This window comes from Elephas maximus, chromosome 3 (genome assembly GCF_024166365.1).
Source record: "Elephas maximus indicus isolate mEleMax1 chromosome 3, mEleMax1 primary haplotype, whole genome shotgun sequence".
In the NCBI taxonomy this organism is placed as follows: domain Eukaryota; kingdom Metazoa; phylum Chordata; class Mammalia; order Proboscidea; family Elephantidae; genus Elephas; species Elephas maximus.
Window position 1 is genome coordinate 95,397,323 of NC_064821.1, and position 17,990 is coordinate 95,415,312.

Consider the following 17,990-nt stretch of genomic DNA (forward strand, 5'->3'; position numbering starts at 1 on the left):
AGACTTGTATCTACCAGATTATTTTTTCTGGACTTAGTCTCTGGTTATTTCCCTCTGTTATTCAAAAACTTTTATTGGTTTTGTACTGCCTTTATAAATTCTGTGCTACCAACATTCAGTACTCTGTATGATCTGATCCTGTATTTTCAGTCTCATTTCCCACTGGTAGTCTCCTATACTTCCACTGTAGCCAAACTAAGCATTTCTTGGTTCTTTATATATCCTCATGATTTCCCCCTTCATTACCCATTACCCTTCATTACCCTCAGTCCCAACCATCCCAACTCTCTGAATCCTTTCAGTTCTCTGAAGTCTTACTCAAAAGCCACTTTCTCCATGAATTCTTCCCTGATGATCTTCCCAGTCAGAAGTAATGTCTCCTTCTGAACTGCTTTAATGCTTTACCTTTAAAAAATTATTTGGTATGTACAAAGGAACATATGTAATATTTATATGCGCTGTGAAACCTATAAGGTGGGTGTGTGCGTGTTTCTTTCCTCAGATTATTGTCAGTTGCCATCAGGTCAACTCTGACTCTGAATGTAATAGTTTTATTATGCAACCCCGTGTACAAGTAGACTGAAACGTTACCTGGTCCTGTACCATCTTCATGATCATTAGTGTACCTGAGTCCATTGTAGAAGCCACTGGAAACTACCAAGTTTCCAGGAAGTTATACATAAGAATCATCTGGGGATCTTGTTAAAATGGAGATTCAGTGTATCTGGGGTGGAAATGCAAATTCTCAGCAGAGAACTTGTTAGAAATGCAAATTATCAGTAGGGGTTCGGACAGGAACAAACTGGTTTGAAGTCCTGCACAGTACAACAAACTGACAGATAGGAGTGTGTTATCTCCTCCAGTATACACTTTAAATACCCTGTCTCACACCAACTGCAAATGCAGTTGTTTTCTTACTAACCTAAGCACCAGAGCTAGTTTAGATCTTACAAGTTAAAGAACACAGTCCTCCACGCTGCCAAGTCGTCCCGGGACTGCAGACACCAGCCACGAGCTGCAAGCTTGGGGTTCCTCACAACACCCTCACTTCTGACCTGTTGACTATAAATTTGGCAGTTCTCACTACCCCTTCAGGATGCCAGCTGTAAGCTCAGGATCCCTAGGCCCTCCTCACTTCTGGCCTGCTGGCTACAAATTCAGAGGTTCACATCACCACCTTGGGTTTGATAATTCACTAGAATAACTCACAGAACTCAGGAAAGCACTATACTTACCATTAGTTTTATTATAGTAAAACTATAGTTACATTATAGTAAAAAGGATACAAACGAAGAGACACATAGGACAGGGTCTGGGAGGATCCTCTAAATAGAGCTTACATATCCCAAGGGATGCATGAATGTCTTTTAACAACCAGCATGCTCACCCAAGCTTCAGTGCTGCGAGTTTTTATCAGGGTTTCATTCATAGGATGATTGGTTGAATTGCCGCCGATGTAGTTGAATTCAACCTCCCAGCCCCACTTTCCTGAGGTCAGGCTGATATCACATGGTGGGGCCGGCAGCCAAACAGTCACCATTTTAGCATAAAAAATATTCCAATCGCTTGGGAAATTCCAAGGGTTTAGAGGTTATCTCTCAGGAAAAAAAGGACAGAGATCGAATTCTTTAGGTAAAGTTAATTGTACACCCCACAACGGAATAACAAAATAACTACTCCTAAACAAAATACCCAACTTGGAAATAAAAAATTACTAATCCATTGAAGCTTTCTGTTCACTTTCCTAATTACATCCTGCCAAACTTCCCATCCCCAACTCCTGGCTAATGATTATCTTCAATCTTGTGTTGCACTTTTCTTTATAATTTTCTCACAAATGTTTGCATCTCCAAGCTGTATATCATTATTTTGCATGTTTTTAAACTTTATATAAACGGTTTCACACTGTATATATCTTAGGTGTTTTGTTTTTTTTTTTAATTTTTATTGTGCTTTAAGTGAAAGTTTACAAATCAAGTCAGTCTCACATAAAAACTTATATACACCTTGCTACATACTCCCAATTACTCTCTCCCTAATGAGACAGCCCGCTCTCTCCTTCCACTCTCTCTTTTTGTGTCCGTTTCGCCAGCTTCTAACCCCCTCTACCCTCTCATCTCCCCTCCAGGCAGGAGATGCCAACATAGTCTCAAGTGTCCACCTGATCCAAGAAGCTCACTCCTCACCGGCATCCTGCTCCAACCCATTGTCCAGTCCAATCCATGTCTAAAGAGTTGGCTTCAGGAATGGTTCCTGTCCTGGGCCAGCAGAAGGTCTGGGGGCCATGACCACCAGGGTCCTTCCAGTTTCAGTCAGACCATTCAGTCTGGTCTTTTTATGAGAATTTGGGGTCTGCATCCCACTGCTCTCCTGCTCCCTCAGGGGTTCTCTGTTGTACTCCCTGTAAGGGCAGTCATCGGTTGTAGCTGGGCACCATCTAGTTCTTCTGGTCTCAGGATGCTGTAGTCTCTGGTTCATGGGGCCCTTTCCGTCTCTTGGGCTCGTGATTACCTTGTGTCCTTGGTGTTCTTCATTCTCCTTTGATCCAGGTGTGGTTTTCTTTTTTCATTCCACTTTATGTTTATGACATTAATAAATAGCTTTGGTAGCTCTAGTTCATTCATTTTTAGGCTACTATTTTCTATTCACAACACAGATATACTGAGATTTATTACCATATTTTATGCAGATAACGTGCACTTTCTACTTTGTCAACCACACCCTCCCCCCTTAGGTATTTTTATAAGCATGCTATGCTAATTTTTTATAGCAATATGCAAAAAAATTGGCCTAGAGGTGCTTGAGAAAATACTCTGTGGGGGCAGGATGAACAAACGTAGAAAGTGTGCATTATTTATGTAAAAATGTGGTAATTCTCTTTCTGATAGACAGTTTACTGCTCTTGCCGGTTTATTGTTATTCTTACAGTGCTCTTCAAAATTCTTATACTTGTACACTTAGCACTAGAATTGCTGGCTTGTAGGGTGTGGACATCTTCAACTTCATTAGATAATGTCAAATTATTTTCCAGAATGGTTTATCAGTTTATACCTATCCACCCTCATCCCCAGTGTATAAGAGTTGCCAACATTTGATATACAGAATTTTCATTTTTGCCCATCTGGTGGGTATAAAATGGTATCTCATTTTGATTTACATGTAACTGATTATTGTGACTGAGCATATATTCATGTATTTATTGGCATTGCATTTTTGTCTTCTATGAAATCCCTAGTTATGTCCTTCATCCATTTTGCTATTAGTATTGGGAATTCTTTTAATTTTTTAAACATTCATGCTTGACTGTGACCTTCTTCAAACAGTTGTTTTTGTGTTAGTTTTCTATGTACATATGTTAAATACATTTGTTTATTGTGAGACAATAAATTGCTATTCTTTAAAGCTGTCTACCTTGTGGTATTTTGTTGTGGCAGCCGGAAGAAATAATGAGTGCATTGGTAGTTCATTCACAGAATTCTTGCCCTCCACGTGGGAGACTCAGATTTGATGCCTGGCCAGTGCGCTGCATGCAAGTCACCACCCACTTGTCTGTCATTGGCAGCTTGCATGTTACTATGATGCTGAACAAGTTTCAGCAGAGCTTCCAGAATAAGATGAACTAGGAAGAAAGGCCTGGCTATCTGCTTTTAAAACTCAGCCAGTGGAAACCCTGTGGGTCATATAGTCCAGTCATGGGCATGGCACATGAATAGGCAGCATTTCGCTCCATTGTACCTGGGGTCACTGTGAGTCAGGGGCGGACTCAGTGGCAGCTAACAACAACATTAGTTTTTGATCACTGCATACCAAATTACCACAGGATTAGTGGCTTAAAACAACAGAGATTTTTTTATCTCACGGTTGCTGTGGGTCAGGTACGGCTAGGCTGGATCCTCCTCTCTGGGTGTCTCAAGGCTGCAATCAAAGCTTCAGCTGTGCTTTGGTGGTTCTCGTTTGGAGCTTGGGGTCCTCTTCTAAGTTCGTTTAGGTTATTAGAAGAATTTAGTTTCCTACAGTCCCATTTTTTGCTACTTCTCAGGTGGAGACTGCTCTCAGCTCCTAGAGGAGCTTGAAGTTCTTGCCCTTATAGGCACTTTGCAGCATCGATGGCTGCTTTTTTCCAGGCCAGCAGGAATATGCCTCTCTCTGCTTTCAATCTCTGACTACCTATCTCTCTGACCTCTAGACCTAGATTTAAAGGGTTTATAGAACCAGGTCAGCCCTAAGGTAATCTCTCTTTTGATTAACTCAGGTCAGCAGATTAGTAACCTAATCATGGGAATGATAATCCCATCATATTCATAGGTGCTGCCCACTCAGTGGAAGGGAATTAGACAAGGCACAGAATATCAGGCAGTGGGAATCTTGGAGGCCATCTTAGAATTCCATCTAGAACCATCAAGTCGATTCCAATTCACAATGACCCTATAGGACAGAACAGAAATGCCTCTTAAGGATTTCCAAGGCTGTAAATCTTTAGGGAAGCAGACTGCCACATCTTTGTCCCTCGGAGCGGCTGGTGGGTTTGAACCTCTGACCTTTTTGTTAGCAGCTGAGTGCTTAACCACTGTGCCACGGGGCTCCTTTAGAATTCTACCTACTACACAGTATTTCCCCAACCATGACACAGACCTTAGCATACTCATTTAATACCCTCTTACTGTTGTTTGTTGTTAATCTTTGTAAAAGAAAAAAATTAGTTTTGTTTATATTCAGATATTAACTAAATTTACCAGCCTATTTTCCTCTGTAGCTGAACTCGCTATTGTTTTAGTATCCTATGTTTCCTTTTAGGTTTGCTTTTCTTGCTGAGATACATCATTTTATTAATTCTATGGCTGGTAAATTTCCTTAGTCTTTGTATGTCTAAAATTTTTTATTTTGCTATCACTCTTGAAGGATAATTTAGTTATAAAATTCCAAGTTAACAGAGTTCTGTCTGTCTGTCCTTTCATCCTTTTTTCCTTTAGCAATATTAGTTTATCATCTTCTGGTATCTGCTGCGATCTAATTGTTTTTCCTTTATAGGTAGTTATTTGTCTTTTTTCTTTTGTGGCGCTTAGGATTGTCTCTTTAACCTTGATTTTCTGGAAACCCACTACTAAGGTTCTGTCTGAATTTTATTTTTGGTCAGGTTTACTGAGGTATAATTTATATTCAGTGAAATTCCCCTTTTTTAGGTATATAGTTCAGTGAGTTTAGGTAAACACATATAGTCATGTAACTACCAAAATCAAGATATAAAATATTTTCCTCACCTCCAAACCTTCCCTCATGTCCCTTTATGTTCAACCCTCTCCCCTGACCCGTAGTCCTTGGCAACTATTCCTCTGATTACTTTCCCTGTACTTTTACCTTTTCTAGAATGTTGTATAGATGGAATCATCCTTTTGTGTTTGGTTTATTTCACTTAGTGTAATGCTTTTTAGATTCATCCATATGGTTGCACGTATCAGTAATTCCATCTTTTTATTGCTGAGTGGTATTCCATTGTATGAATGGTTGTACTGCAATTTGCTTTTCCACTCATCAGTAGTGTATTAAAAGTTCCAATTGTTCTAGATTTTTACCAGCACCTGCTACTGCCAATTTTTGTTATTTTGTTTTTTGCTTTTCTGGTAGATGTGTAGTGATATCTCATTGTGGCTTTAATTTGTATTTCCCTAATGACTAATGATATTTAGCATCTTTCCATATGCTTATTTGCCAGCTGTATCTCTTCTTCGGCTCATTTTAAAAATCGGGTTATTTGTTTTCTTAATTGAGTTTTAGGAGGTCTTTACAGATTTTAGGTACAAGTTAATTTTCAGATACGTGTTATGCAAATGTTCCAGTCCATGGCTTGTCTTTTTATTTTCTTCACTGTGTGTGTCTTTTGAAAAGTAGAAGTTGTAAATTTTGATGAAATCCAGTGTGTCAGTTTTTTCTTTTATGGTTTATGCTTTCAGTTTCCTGTCTAAAAAGTCTTTATTTCACCCAAGGTCACAAAGATTGTCTTCTGCTTTTTTTCTGGAAGTTTTCTAGTTGTACCTCTTATGCATCGGTCTGTGACGCATTATGCGTTCATTTTTGTACGGGGAGCAAAGTATGGTTCGAAGTTCTTTTTTTTCTTAATTGTATTACCTTGGCACTGATTTTGAATATCAGTATATATGTGGATTTATTTTTATTTTTCTTGCTACTACTCAAAGTAGACTTTTGATCTGAAGAGCACATTTCTTTCTTAATTATATGGAAAATTTTTAGTTATCTTTTTGAATATTTCATTTCCTCCATTGTCATCTTTTGGAACTCCTTTTTGATGCTGGAGTCTCTGAAATCCTTGGGAGCTCTTAACTGTTCTTTCGTATTATGTATCTCTTTGTTTTTCTGTGCTGCTTCCTCGGGTACATTTCTCGGTGTTGTCTTTCAATTTAATATTTCTCTCCTCAAGAAAATTATTAATTCAAGAGAAATATTAGTCTGAATTGATTAATATTTACATGGGCATAATAAGGTTGATACTCTTATTGATTTAAACTTTTAGATTTATCCTCTAAACAAAGCAGGAAGACAATTATAAACACAGAATGTAAATATCATTGACCTTGCAAGTTAAATCATTTTACATTTGAAAACTCTGCTTATTGTCCCCATTCAGTCATCTGCAATTCTATGTATGCAGACCTATTTGTCTTTCCTCCACTATTCCTCAGGTGTCCTAGCCCTAATCTTTGAGAATTGAGAGCACATTTATATAGCATAGTGATAGATAGGATTGCAGAGTTGAAACTGTCTTAAACCAAGCAGTAGCTTCCCACTGCAATTAGAATAAAATCCAAACTCCTTACTTTGGACTTCAAGACCCTTCATAATCTAGCTAGTAAAGACCTCTTTGACCGTAACTGTTACTACTATATAGTTTGCTTTAGCTGCATTGGTCATCTTTGTGACCTTTGAACCTATCAGACTCATTTCCTTGCACTTACTGTTCTATGACCTGAAATGGTCTTCTTCCAGATCTTTATTTGGCTGGCTTCTCTTTATTTAGGTCTATACTTAAATGTTTCCTCCTCAGTGAGATTTTCTCACCTCCCCCTATCAGTCTGTCACATGACTGTGTTTTGTTTTCTTCAAAGCTTTTATCACTAACTTGACTAACAAATCATTTGTCTCTCCCCATTAGAGCGTAGTACAAGGTTTTTTATCTGTCTGGCTCAAATCTGTGTACCAGCACCACAGCAGTCCAGCATATTGGAAAGTCTTTAATAAAAACTGTTGATTGAAGGAATGAATGAGTTGATTTCATGTCACTGAGTAACATTTTCTGTCATTTAGTGGAAAAGCACCAGAAAGAAAGGAGTCCTGAGAGAATACTTTGGGTGTTGAAATGTTGTACTAATTATTCCTGACACCTTGGCTCCCATTGTGACTTGGAGATATGGTAAAATACTATTTAGATGAACCTAAAAATGTTTCTGAAACTTAGTGTCTTTTGTCCCCAGAGAAAGAAAGAAATGCCTTGTGTTACTCAAGCAGGTCACTTCTTATTATCTCTTTTTTGTCACCTACTCTCATTCTAAAGTTTTTCTTATCTTGTGTTTTTAAATTGTGGCCAATTGAATTAACCCAAATGAACTCTTGGTTGACTTTAAATTTCTTTCTTAAGTAGATTTATCAAAAGGCTTTGTAAACTTACAAGGCACTGTATAACTCTTCGTATATTATTAGTAAGTTACATTCATCTTTTTTTATTTTTATTGATAACTTCATAACTCTTGCTAGTAAAATTATGCCTTAATTGTATGTGATCTTAATTTTTTAATGTTTAATGTTATCTCATTCTCAGAATATACTCACTTTAACTTAGGAAAAAAAAAAAACTATTTTAAGTATTTTTTAAACTACCATCTCTTGCTCATTCCGTATCCCCACAAGTATTTAGAAGAAAAACTATAAGTGAATTACGGGAATAAAAATACCGGAGAATTTTTAAAAAGTAGTCATTAGAAGAATGTGACTAATCAACACAAATGATTCATTTAGAAAGTTTATAAAAACATGAAAAACCAAAGAAAAAAACATCAAACCTGTTGCCGTAAAGTTGATTCGGACTCATAGCGACCCTATAGGATAGGGTAGAACTGCCCCACAGGATTTCCAAGGAGCACCTGGTAAATTCAAACTGCCAACCTTTTGGTTAGCAACCATAGCTCTTAACCACTACACCACCAGGGTTCCTTTTAATTTTTATACACATATATATTGCTTTTTTTGGATTGGTATCTGGGTGATGCATGCAAATGGTTAAGCACTGGTCTACTAACCAAAACATTGGCAGCTCATATCCACCCATAGGCACCTCAGAAAACGGGTCTGGTAATCTGCTTCTGAAAGGTCGCAGCCTTAAAAACCCCGTGGAGCAGTTCTATTCTGCACATGTGGGGTCACCACGGGTAAGAACCAGCTTGATGGCAACTAACAACAATACTGCTTATTTAGAATTGGCATCTAGCAGTGCGTGCATATGGTAGATGCTTGATCAACCGATATTCAAGTAATTGTTTCAGATCTTAATAGCTTGCTGTTATTTCTCAGGGACACAAAAATTACACTGCTTATAATCTTTAGAATTTCTGAAGCATGTCACTTTTTCATCAGCAAAATAAGAAAAAAAAGGTTTGCCAACCAACATGTCTCCCGGAAAAAGAGGAATCTCATCAGTGTTTTTACAGTCATTAGCAATTTTCTTGTATTGTTTTTCTAGTTGAAGAATGTTATTTCATTGTTAAGAGTATTGTTTTTCATTTTATTGTGAACCTTTTTTTAGTAAATTAAATTAATTTTGTATTGTTCTTTAAGAGTCATGATACTGCTTTACAAAGTGATTTTTCAACTGATGACTGAAGCTATGTGGAATTATTTATGATCACTCGCTACATGATAGGCAGTGCATTCATTGCTTTATGTGCACTGTTTTTTTCTTCTTAACTATACCTCTGAGATTCTTACTGTTGTTTTCATTTACACAAGAACATGAGAGGTGCTGAGGGCAGAAATAACTTGCCCAAGATCACACACAGCTGGTAAGTGGCTGACCCCAGGCTTGAACTCAGCTGTGTTATCTCTAAATCCTGTTTTGAACCATAAGAAGCCATGTGCTGCCTCTTGAGTTTTTTGAAGTTACATGCTAAACTCACAGATGCCCTGAGCCAAGGGAATGACATTTTACAAAGCCCTTATGCTTAACTGTGGCTTATTGTAGTACAGCGAACTCTAAGGAATTATCTGAATTCTTTTGATGGCTCGAGGTTTAGTTATATTAATATTTGGAAATATTAGTATTTCTTGAAATAAGTGAACCATTGACTGGTACTTGGAAACTGTTCTGGGTTGGTGTAAAGATTGTTAAATATGCTTTGAAACCAAAAGGAAGCTGTTGTCACATAGATATTTAAGTTGTATTTCAAGTGAACTTAAAGATGGCTCTTTGTAATACCTCTAAAGTGTAAATTCCAAATTTGAGATGGAAAATTGCCATTGAGTCAGTTTGGACTCATAGCACCCCTGTGTACAACAGAATGAAAAACTGCCTGGTCCTGTGCCATCTTCACAGTTGTTGCTATGTTTGAGCCCATTTTTGCAGCCATCGTGTCAATCCATCCTGTTGAGGGTCTTCTTTTTCGCTGACCCTCTACCAAGCATGATGCCTTCTCCAGGGATTGGTCCTTCCTGATAACATATCCAAAGTCAGTAAAATGAAGTCTTATCGTGCTCCCTTCTAAGGAGCATTCTGGTTGTACTTCTTCCAAGACAGATTTGTTTGTTCTTCTGGCAGTTCATGGTATACTCAATATTCTTCACCAACACTGTAATTCAAAGACATCAGTTCTTCTTTGGTCTTCCTTATTCATTGTCCAGCTTTCACATACATATAACGGGATTGAAAATACTGTCTGTGGCTTGGGTCAGGTGCATCTTAGTTCTCAAAGTGACATCTTTGCTTTTTAACAGGTCTTTTGCAGCAGATTTGCCCAGTCCAATACGTTGTTTGATTTCTTGGTTGCTGCTTCCATGGGTGTTGATTGTGTACTCAAGTAAAATAAAATCCTTGACAAGTTCAGTCTTTTCTCCATTTATCATGATGTTGCTTATTGGCCTAGTTGTGAGGACTTTTGTTTTCTTTATGCTGAGTTGTAATCCATCCTGAAGGCTGTAGTCTTTGATCTTCATCAGTGCTTCAAGTCCTCTTCACTTTCAGGAAGCAAGGTTGTCATCTGCATATCACAGGTTGTTAATGAGCCTTCCTCCAATCCTGATGCTGCGTTCTACTTCATATAGTACAGCTTCTTGGATTATTTGCTCAGTGTAAAATAGACCTGCAAAATTCAGGATACTGGCACCTGCCTTGTTAACCAAGTAGCACTGGACTGTTGATCACCTAATTAACGCCATGTAATTTTTTTTAAATCTATTGATAAAAAGCATTTGACATCCTTGCTAGCCTGTTAAAGCTCAGAAGCAAGATTTGGCATCTGTTTTAGTTATATGGATTCTTCAGTGGTCTTGGAAAATACAGGATTAATTCAGTTGGTTAGCTTGGCTTTAAAGCCTTTTTAATTGAGGGGATTTAAATCTAAAATTTATTTGATGTAGTCTAAAGAGAATTTTAAGATCACTGTTTGGTACTGTAGAATGCACAGTTATATTTATTGTTTCCATAGAGAACTACCTGTAAGTTCCTATATAATAGACTTCATGAGTTCAAGAGCCCTAGATGTCTTCAAATGGAAGCTTTTCTTTGTCAAGTCCTTATACCTAGTGTTTTATTTTTGCCAGTATCTACGCTTGTGGAACATTATTTGTTTATAGATGAGGTGGTAAATGACAGTCTAAACTAAATCACTAATTAGGAGTAATGAAGACCTACTTCTTTCTTTTAAAGAATTTAAGTTTTTAAAGAATAAAAGATATGATCATGCGCAGGGACATGATGAAGAATCTGAGTGTGATTAGGATGTGGGGGAGGCAGGTGGTAGGTGGTGGAGGCAGAAGGGAGATCAGCGTCTGTGGAGAAATGGGTCAGTAATAGATTCTAGGGCCTAATATGGAAATCCCAGAGGAGTAATGAATGAATTCCTTGAGTACCAAGCCAACATATTTTTCACCTCTGAGCTGTATGCACTACGACAATCTTGTTTTACATATACATTATTCTGTTGTTAGAGTTTTGGAGGAATGCTACCATGCAGCTTATATTGTGGGGGAAAACCTTCTATCTCTTTTATCTCCCATTGTCTCCCTACTTCACACATACCCAGGGAAAATTTCTGTGAGAACACACTGTGTGCCAGGTGCTACTAGACATTTTATATAGATTCTGTTTCTTATTCTTCACAACAGGGTTGGAATTTAGTATAATTCCCCCATTTGACATGGATGTTGAGGCTCAGCAAAGTTAAATAACTTGTCCGAAATCACAGAATAGTGAGGTTCAAGCTAGTATTTAAACCTGTATCTTTGGTTCCTAAAATCAGCAATTTTTTCAGAATGCCATCTCCTTCTTTGATACGGGCATTTTTTTGTTTTCGTAGATCTAGTCCAGCAGCCTAACTGGATAGCCAGCTTTGATTGATCTGGGACAGTAGTACTACCTGTAAATGCATTGCAGGCAATGATGTTCAGGTGAACATGGTTCTCAGCCACGAAGCTTCTCTGAGTTTTGAGGCTAGGTGTTTCCTTCACTTGTGAACCCTCCTATCGACATACCTTCCCACTTTGCTCATGGAGTCTATGACTGATAACTGCTCTGTGAGCAAATGTTAGTTTTTGAAGAGAGTAACCATTAACTTCTATTTTAGAGATTTATTTGGTGTTATTTCTTTCACAGGTATCAAGGGAAGCTTGTACGTGTCTAATGAACATATCTACTGTCTTAATTATGTTCATGAATTGACTTGGTTCATCCAATGAGATTGTAAGCTCTATAGAGCAGGTACCTAACCTTAACATTTTTTTTCATGAGCTTTGAGGCAATAATTTTTATCCTGAGACCTCTCAAGTGATTCATACAGTAAAACTGTACAATTTAACTAAAGAAAGCATCAATATTTTTTACTTTTAGCTGGATACACATCTACAATGTGCTAATACAAGTTATTTCATGCTTATCAGAAGCCCTGATACAATTGGAAAATACATCTGCATTCCATAAGTGTCATTTACTTAAGAAAAACTTCCTAACGTAGGTTCTTCATGGTGAACAATTGGAAATTAGTGTTTGGTAGTCTCTGGCCCATCTCTGGATGGTGTAAAGAGTTAATGTGTTTGGCTGCTAACCAAAAGGTTTATGGTTTGAGTCTACCCAGAGGTGCCTTGGAAGATAAGACCAGTGATCTACTTCAAAAAAATCAGCCATTGAAAATCCTATGGAGCTAGTGTTTCTGTTCTACCTCCTAGTTGATTGTATAGTGCCTGGGGTCTTAAAAGCTTGCAAGTGGCAATCAAAGGTGCAACAATTGGTCTCTACTCACCTGGAGCAACAGTAGAAAAAGGAGAATCAGGAATATGAGGAGGAAATAGAATGTGTGACTGATTGACTCTGTGAACAACTGCACCCTCTGCCACAAGACCAGAAGAACTAAATGATGCCCAGCTACCATTACCGAACATTTTGATCAAAAATTCTGTATAAAAATCCTTATCAAAAGGGGGGAAATCCAGAACAGAATTTCAAAATCTTATGGAATCCAGATTTTCTGGAGCCACAGAGGCTGGATGAACTCCTGAAACTCTTGCCCTGAGATAATCTTTAAACCTTAAGCCAAAGATATTCCCTGAGATCTTCTTAAAACCAAACAGTAGTTTAGTAAAGAATGCCTTTCTTGAGCATTGTGCTCTTTTAAGATCTATCTATATGGGACGAAATGGACCACAGAAACTCAAAAGAATAGATAGAAAATTTAGGGGGCAGTGAGTTTATCTTAATGGAGGAAGAACAGCGTAGAATCGGAGGATGAGAATGGTTGCACAACTTCAGTATCATCAGTGTCACTGAATTATACATGTAGAAGTTGAATTGGTGTATGTTCTGCTATGTATATTCTTAACAACAGCAACAGAAATAAAATAAATTATATATAAAAAAGAAAACCCTATGGAGCACAGTACTCTGACACCCAGGGGGTTTCCACGAGTCAGAATTGACTAGATGGCAACTAATTGTTTTTTGTTTTGTTTTGTTTTGTTTTAAGTATCTTGCCCAGTGCTGAGTAATAATGATTATTGAAAAATATTGATTTATTGATTGAAAGTAAAATAGTGAATTTTTTTGTTTCAGGGAATGTTGTGAGCAACTTGGGACATTCCTTCTTCAGCCAAAGCTTTCTTGGCAGCAAAGAACATGGTGGGTTCTTGTATGTGACATCTACCTATCAGTCACTGCAAGACCTAGTACTTCCGACTCCACCTTACTTGTTTGGGATTCTCATCCAGAAATGGGAAACTCCTTGGGCTAAAGTGTTTCCCATCCGACTAATGTTGAGACTCGGAGCTGAATATCGACGTAAGTAGTAAAATACTTTCTTCTAAGTCATATGACCAAGGCATAATAAATAAGGTCTAAAATATTCAGAGCCCCTCAGTTTGGTGATAAAACCCAGCAGAAGTAGTTCTTTCGGGGGGAAAAAAAAAAAGATACCCACTGCCGTCAAGTCGATTCCAACTCATAGTGATCCTATAGGACAGAGTAGAACTGCCCCATAGAGTTTCCAAGGAGTGCCTCTTTTGAAATAGCTAAGTTTGCCCAATGTCCCTTCTTATTTTGGCTGTAATGGAAAGGACTTAAGAATATCAAATGAGGAAATTGGTGATTATGTTACCCTGCAAACTTATTATTTTTATAGTTCACTGATAAACGTATGATTATCTTCAGAAAAATAAATTTGAACTTAACAAGTAACTTTATTTTTGTGTAGTGTCTACATATGGAAAACCTGGTAGCGTAGCGTTTAAGACCTACGGCTGCTAACCAAAAGGTCAGCAATTCGAATCCACCAGGTGCTCCTTGGAAACCCTGTGGGGCAGTTCTACTCTGTCCTGTAGGGTCACTGAGTCAGAATTGACTCGACGGCAACAGGTTCGGTTTTTGGTTTTTGGTCTACATATGGTGAATGTATTCTTTGTCACTTGGTTGGGGAGTAGTTATGACAAATAATGTTTCAATGTAACATATACTGGAAGCTAGTGGTATGGAGGCCTCTCTCACTTGGTAAGGTAACCTGCTGGAGAAGAGCTTCCTTGCCTATCGTAGCACTGCTACTAGGTTGTAGTTTTTTTTAAAGACATTAAAGACTAAATGCAAGCTTTATTATAAACTTTTTATCAGCCTTAGTTTCCTAGTGCTGCTGTAACAGAAATACCACAGGTAAGTGGCTTTAAAGAACAGAAATTTATTTTCTCACAGTTCAGAGTCCAAATTCAGGGCATCAGCTCTAGGGGATGGCTCGTTCTCTCTGTTAGCTCTGAAGAAAGACCGTTTTGTCTTTCAGCTTCTGTATCCCTGGCTTTTTAAAGTTCATTGGTGACCCACAGCAAGCTATGGCTGCTAACCAAAAGGTTAGCAGTTGAAATCCACCAGCCGCTCCGTAGAAACCCTGTGGGGCAGTTCTGCTCTGTACCATAGGGTCACTATAAGTCGGAATCAACTCGACGGCAATAAGTTGTTTTTTGGGGTTTTTTTTTTTTTTTTTTGGTTTTGGTGATCTTCATGTGGCATTTTTCTTCCCATTTGTGCTTGCCTCTGTGTCTAATCTGCTTTTTTAATAACTAAGAAGTTATTAGGTTTAGGATATACCCTACATTGCTATGGCCCCGTTAACTTAACAAAGAAAACCCTATTTTCAAATGGAATAGGTATAGGGCTTACGATTCGAGCACATAGTTTTGGGGGACACAACTTCTCTAAATTCTTAGTTTCTTCTGTAAACTGGAGATAATAACGCTTGTCTTTTATAGTATCCGGGATTATTAAAAGTATCAAATGAGATAATAAATGAAAAAGTATTTTGTAAACTGTAAAACACTATACTGTGTGTTCTCAGCAAGTCAGCTTTATTCTTTCACTCATTTATTAATTCACTTAATGAAAGCATACCATGTGTCATGGTTATAGGTATTTAAGGAGTCAGGCAGAAATCATGATTATAGTATATTGTGTTAAAACATATGATCAAGGTTAGCAAAGTTCTTTGGAAGCTCCAGAGTGGGCTCTAACTTGACCAAGAATGAATGAGTTGGACCAGAAACACTTCTTGGATGAAGTGGCCTCTGGACTGGACTCTGAAGGAGGCATATAAATCAACCCAATGACGTAGGGGAAAGGAAGGAATGTATGCAGAGGAAACAATGTGTACATCTTCCTGCCTTGTACAGTTATTTCAAACCATAAAGTTCAAAGGGCGAGCCAGCCAATAGAATCACTGGGTATTTGTTGTCTGGCCCTCCTTGGAGCTAAGGAGGACCCCAATTGGCAGGAATAGAAGAGTAAACTCTTTTAAACTTCTTGAGCACAGAGGAATCAGGAGATATTTGTTTCCTGGATCATATCAATCCTATTTGAAGAAGAGTGCTTCCTAAGATCTTGTGGGTCGTTTTTCAAACAGCTACATCAAAAGGACTTACTGTGGTATATAGTTTGTAGGAGGCTCATTATTGGTGCTACCATGCAAAATATTTTTTGAACTCTAAATTTCGTATGCTGTAATAGCTATTAAAATTACATTTTGAAAACTGAACCAGCCATTATGTCCCTTTTACTGAAAATTTTAGCTGCCAGACTTAGTCTGATCATTTCTCATTTCCATAGTTTATCCATGCCCACTGTTCAGTGTCAGATTTCGGAAGCCATTATTTGGAGAGACGGGGCATACCATCATGAATCTTCTTGCAGTAAGTTGAAAGTTTTATTTTCTTTACTGGGGTTTGTATAGGAGAAGGAAGACAAGGATCTTATTATTTTATTGGTAGCCATGCCCCTGATGCTTTAAGCAGGTAAAGGTTTATGTTGGAGGAAAAGTAAAGAACATATATGTATCCTTTGGAAAGCTTTATGGAGTTCTGGAGTGAAATAGTTCATGATTCCAGCCCTGATCATATACTTGTTATGTAAGTGACCTTGCAGGATTATTGTGAGGACTAAGGTAATGTATATTTAAAATACCTGCATTTTGTCTTGTTTTTATTTTAAGCCTGGCATCCTAGAGGTATCCCCTATGTTTGCATAGCTTACTGTACAGCCAAAGATTGGTCAGAGGTTGTACTCAAATACCTCAAGCCAGTAAGGCTCCCAGTTCTGCTGATGGATCTGTATATAGGCTGGGATTCAAATTCCATGCATTTCCTTCCTGCTGGGCTCTTCTCGTGTCTCCTCTGTGCAGGTATAGGCTCTGACTCTGTTGGTTAAGAGCATGTGGTTGGCTTGGGCCCACTAGAGACTCTGCCGCACATAGATGCACAAACTAAGGTCCATCTTGGATATTCGAGAGTATATGAAGCCTTCTATGGCTGCCTTACTTCCCAGAACTGCTTGTTAAATCGTTGGCCAGTCTGACTGTTCATTGCTTGTTCCAAACAGGCCAGCAGCCTAAGGGTAACATTGCTAGTGGCCCTTCTCATTTGCTAGCCGCTGAGATTGCCACTTTAACTGATAATGCTCTAAACCAAGAGCTCCTTCAGGTAGCAAATCTCTCCTGGTTTAACTACCCAGTGAACAGAGCCTCGGGGGCATCCCCAGGCAAGAACATCAGACTCAACTCTACTGTTCTTAACCTGAAGTTCAGTAGTTTCATGAATAAACTCTTGGTGGTGTGTTGTACGCCTTTGGTCTAATTCCTGAATACCGATATGATTTTTTTTTTTAAATCATTTTGCCTAGGTTTCTAGTTGTTTTGGGGAGTGGGTTTATCGATTTCCTCACTCCATCATGTGAGAAGTTGTAGCTCCAGTTATCTTTTAAAGTTATTCAAAAAGAAAGAAAAAAATCTTGTAGATTTACCCATGCAGTTATTTCTGGTGTTTTTCATTTGCTTGTATATATCCATGTTTCTATCTTGTGTCATTTTCCTTCTGCTTTAAAGAATTTCCTGTAACCTTTCTTGTAGTATGGGTCTGTTGGTGATGAATTCTTTCAGCTTTTGTATTTCTAACATCTTTATTTCACCTTTGTATTTCAAAAATATTTTTACCGGGAAGAAAATTCTAGATTGACAGTTTTTTTGGGTATTTTAAAGATGTTGCTCCACTGTCTTCTGACTTGCATTATTTCAAGCAAAAAATATATATATATATGATTTTACTCTTGTCTTTGTTCTTCTGTACTTAATGTTTCTTTTTTTCTCTGATTAAATTTTTTTCTTTTTATCATTGCCTTTGAGCAATTTGATTATAATGTGCCTCGGTATAGTTTTATTTGTTTCTTGTGCTTAGGATTTGTTGAGCTTCTTTGATCTTTGGGTTTATAGTTTTCATGAAATATTTTTTTCTGTCTACCGCCTTACCCTCCTTCAGGGACTCCAATTCCATGTATATTATTAGGCTGCTTGAAATTGTTTCATAGCTCACTAATGCTCTTTTTATTTCTTTTTCAGTATTTTTTCTTGCTGTGATTTTGGATGACTTTTACTGCTGTGTCTTCAAGTTCACTAATCTTTTTTTCTGCATTGTCTAGCCTGCTGTTAATTTCATCCAGTGTGGGTTTTTATCTCAGATGAAATTGTAGTTTTCATCTCTAGAAGTTTGATTTGGGTCTTTTTTTTTTTTTTTTTTAAATATGTTCTATGTCTCTACTTTTGAACATTTAGAGTACTGTTATAACAAATAATGTTCTTGTTTGGTAACTCTAATATTTATATCACTTCTCGCTCACTTTTGATTGACTTTTTTTTTCCCTTAATTTGAGTCATGTTTTCCTGCTTCTTTGGATGACTGACTGATCATTGATCATTTTTTTTATT

At 37.7% G+C, this 17,990-nt stretch overlaps 1 protein-coding gene across 4 annotated transcripts in view; it reads left to right on the plus strand.

Moving 5' to 3' along the window:
- Positions 1–17,990, plus strand: part of ZFYVE9 (zinc finger FYVE-type containing 9) — a 230,502-nt gene that overhangs the window by 174,000 nt on the left and 38,512 nt on the right. For all 4 annotated transcript variants that reach the window (XM_049875155.1, XM_049875153.1, XM_049875157.1 and 1 more), the window contains 2 exons: positions 13,319–13,543; positions 15,845–15,927. In XM_049875155.1, the coding sequence (XP_049731112.1) occupies positions 13,319–13,543; positions 15,845–15,927 (308 nt within the window). The remainder of the gene's footprint in view (positions 1–13,318; positions 13,544–15,844; positions 15,928–17,990) is intronic.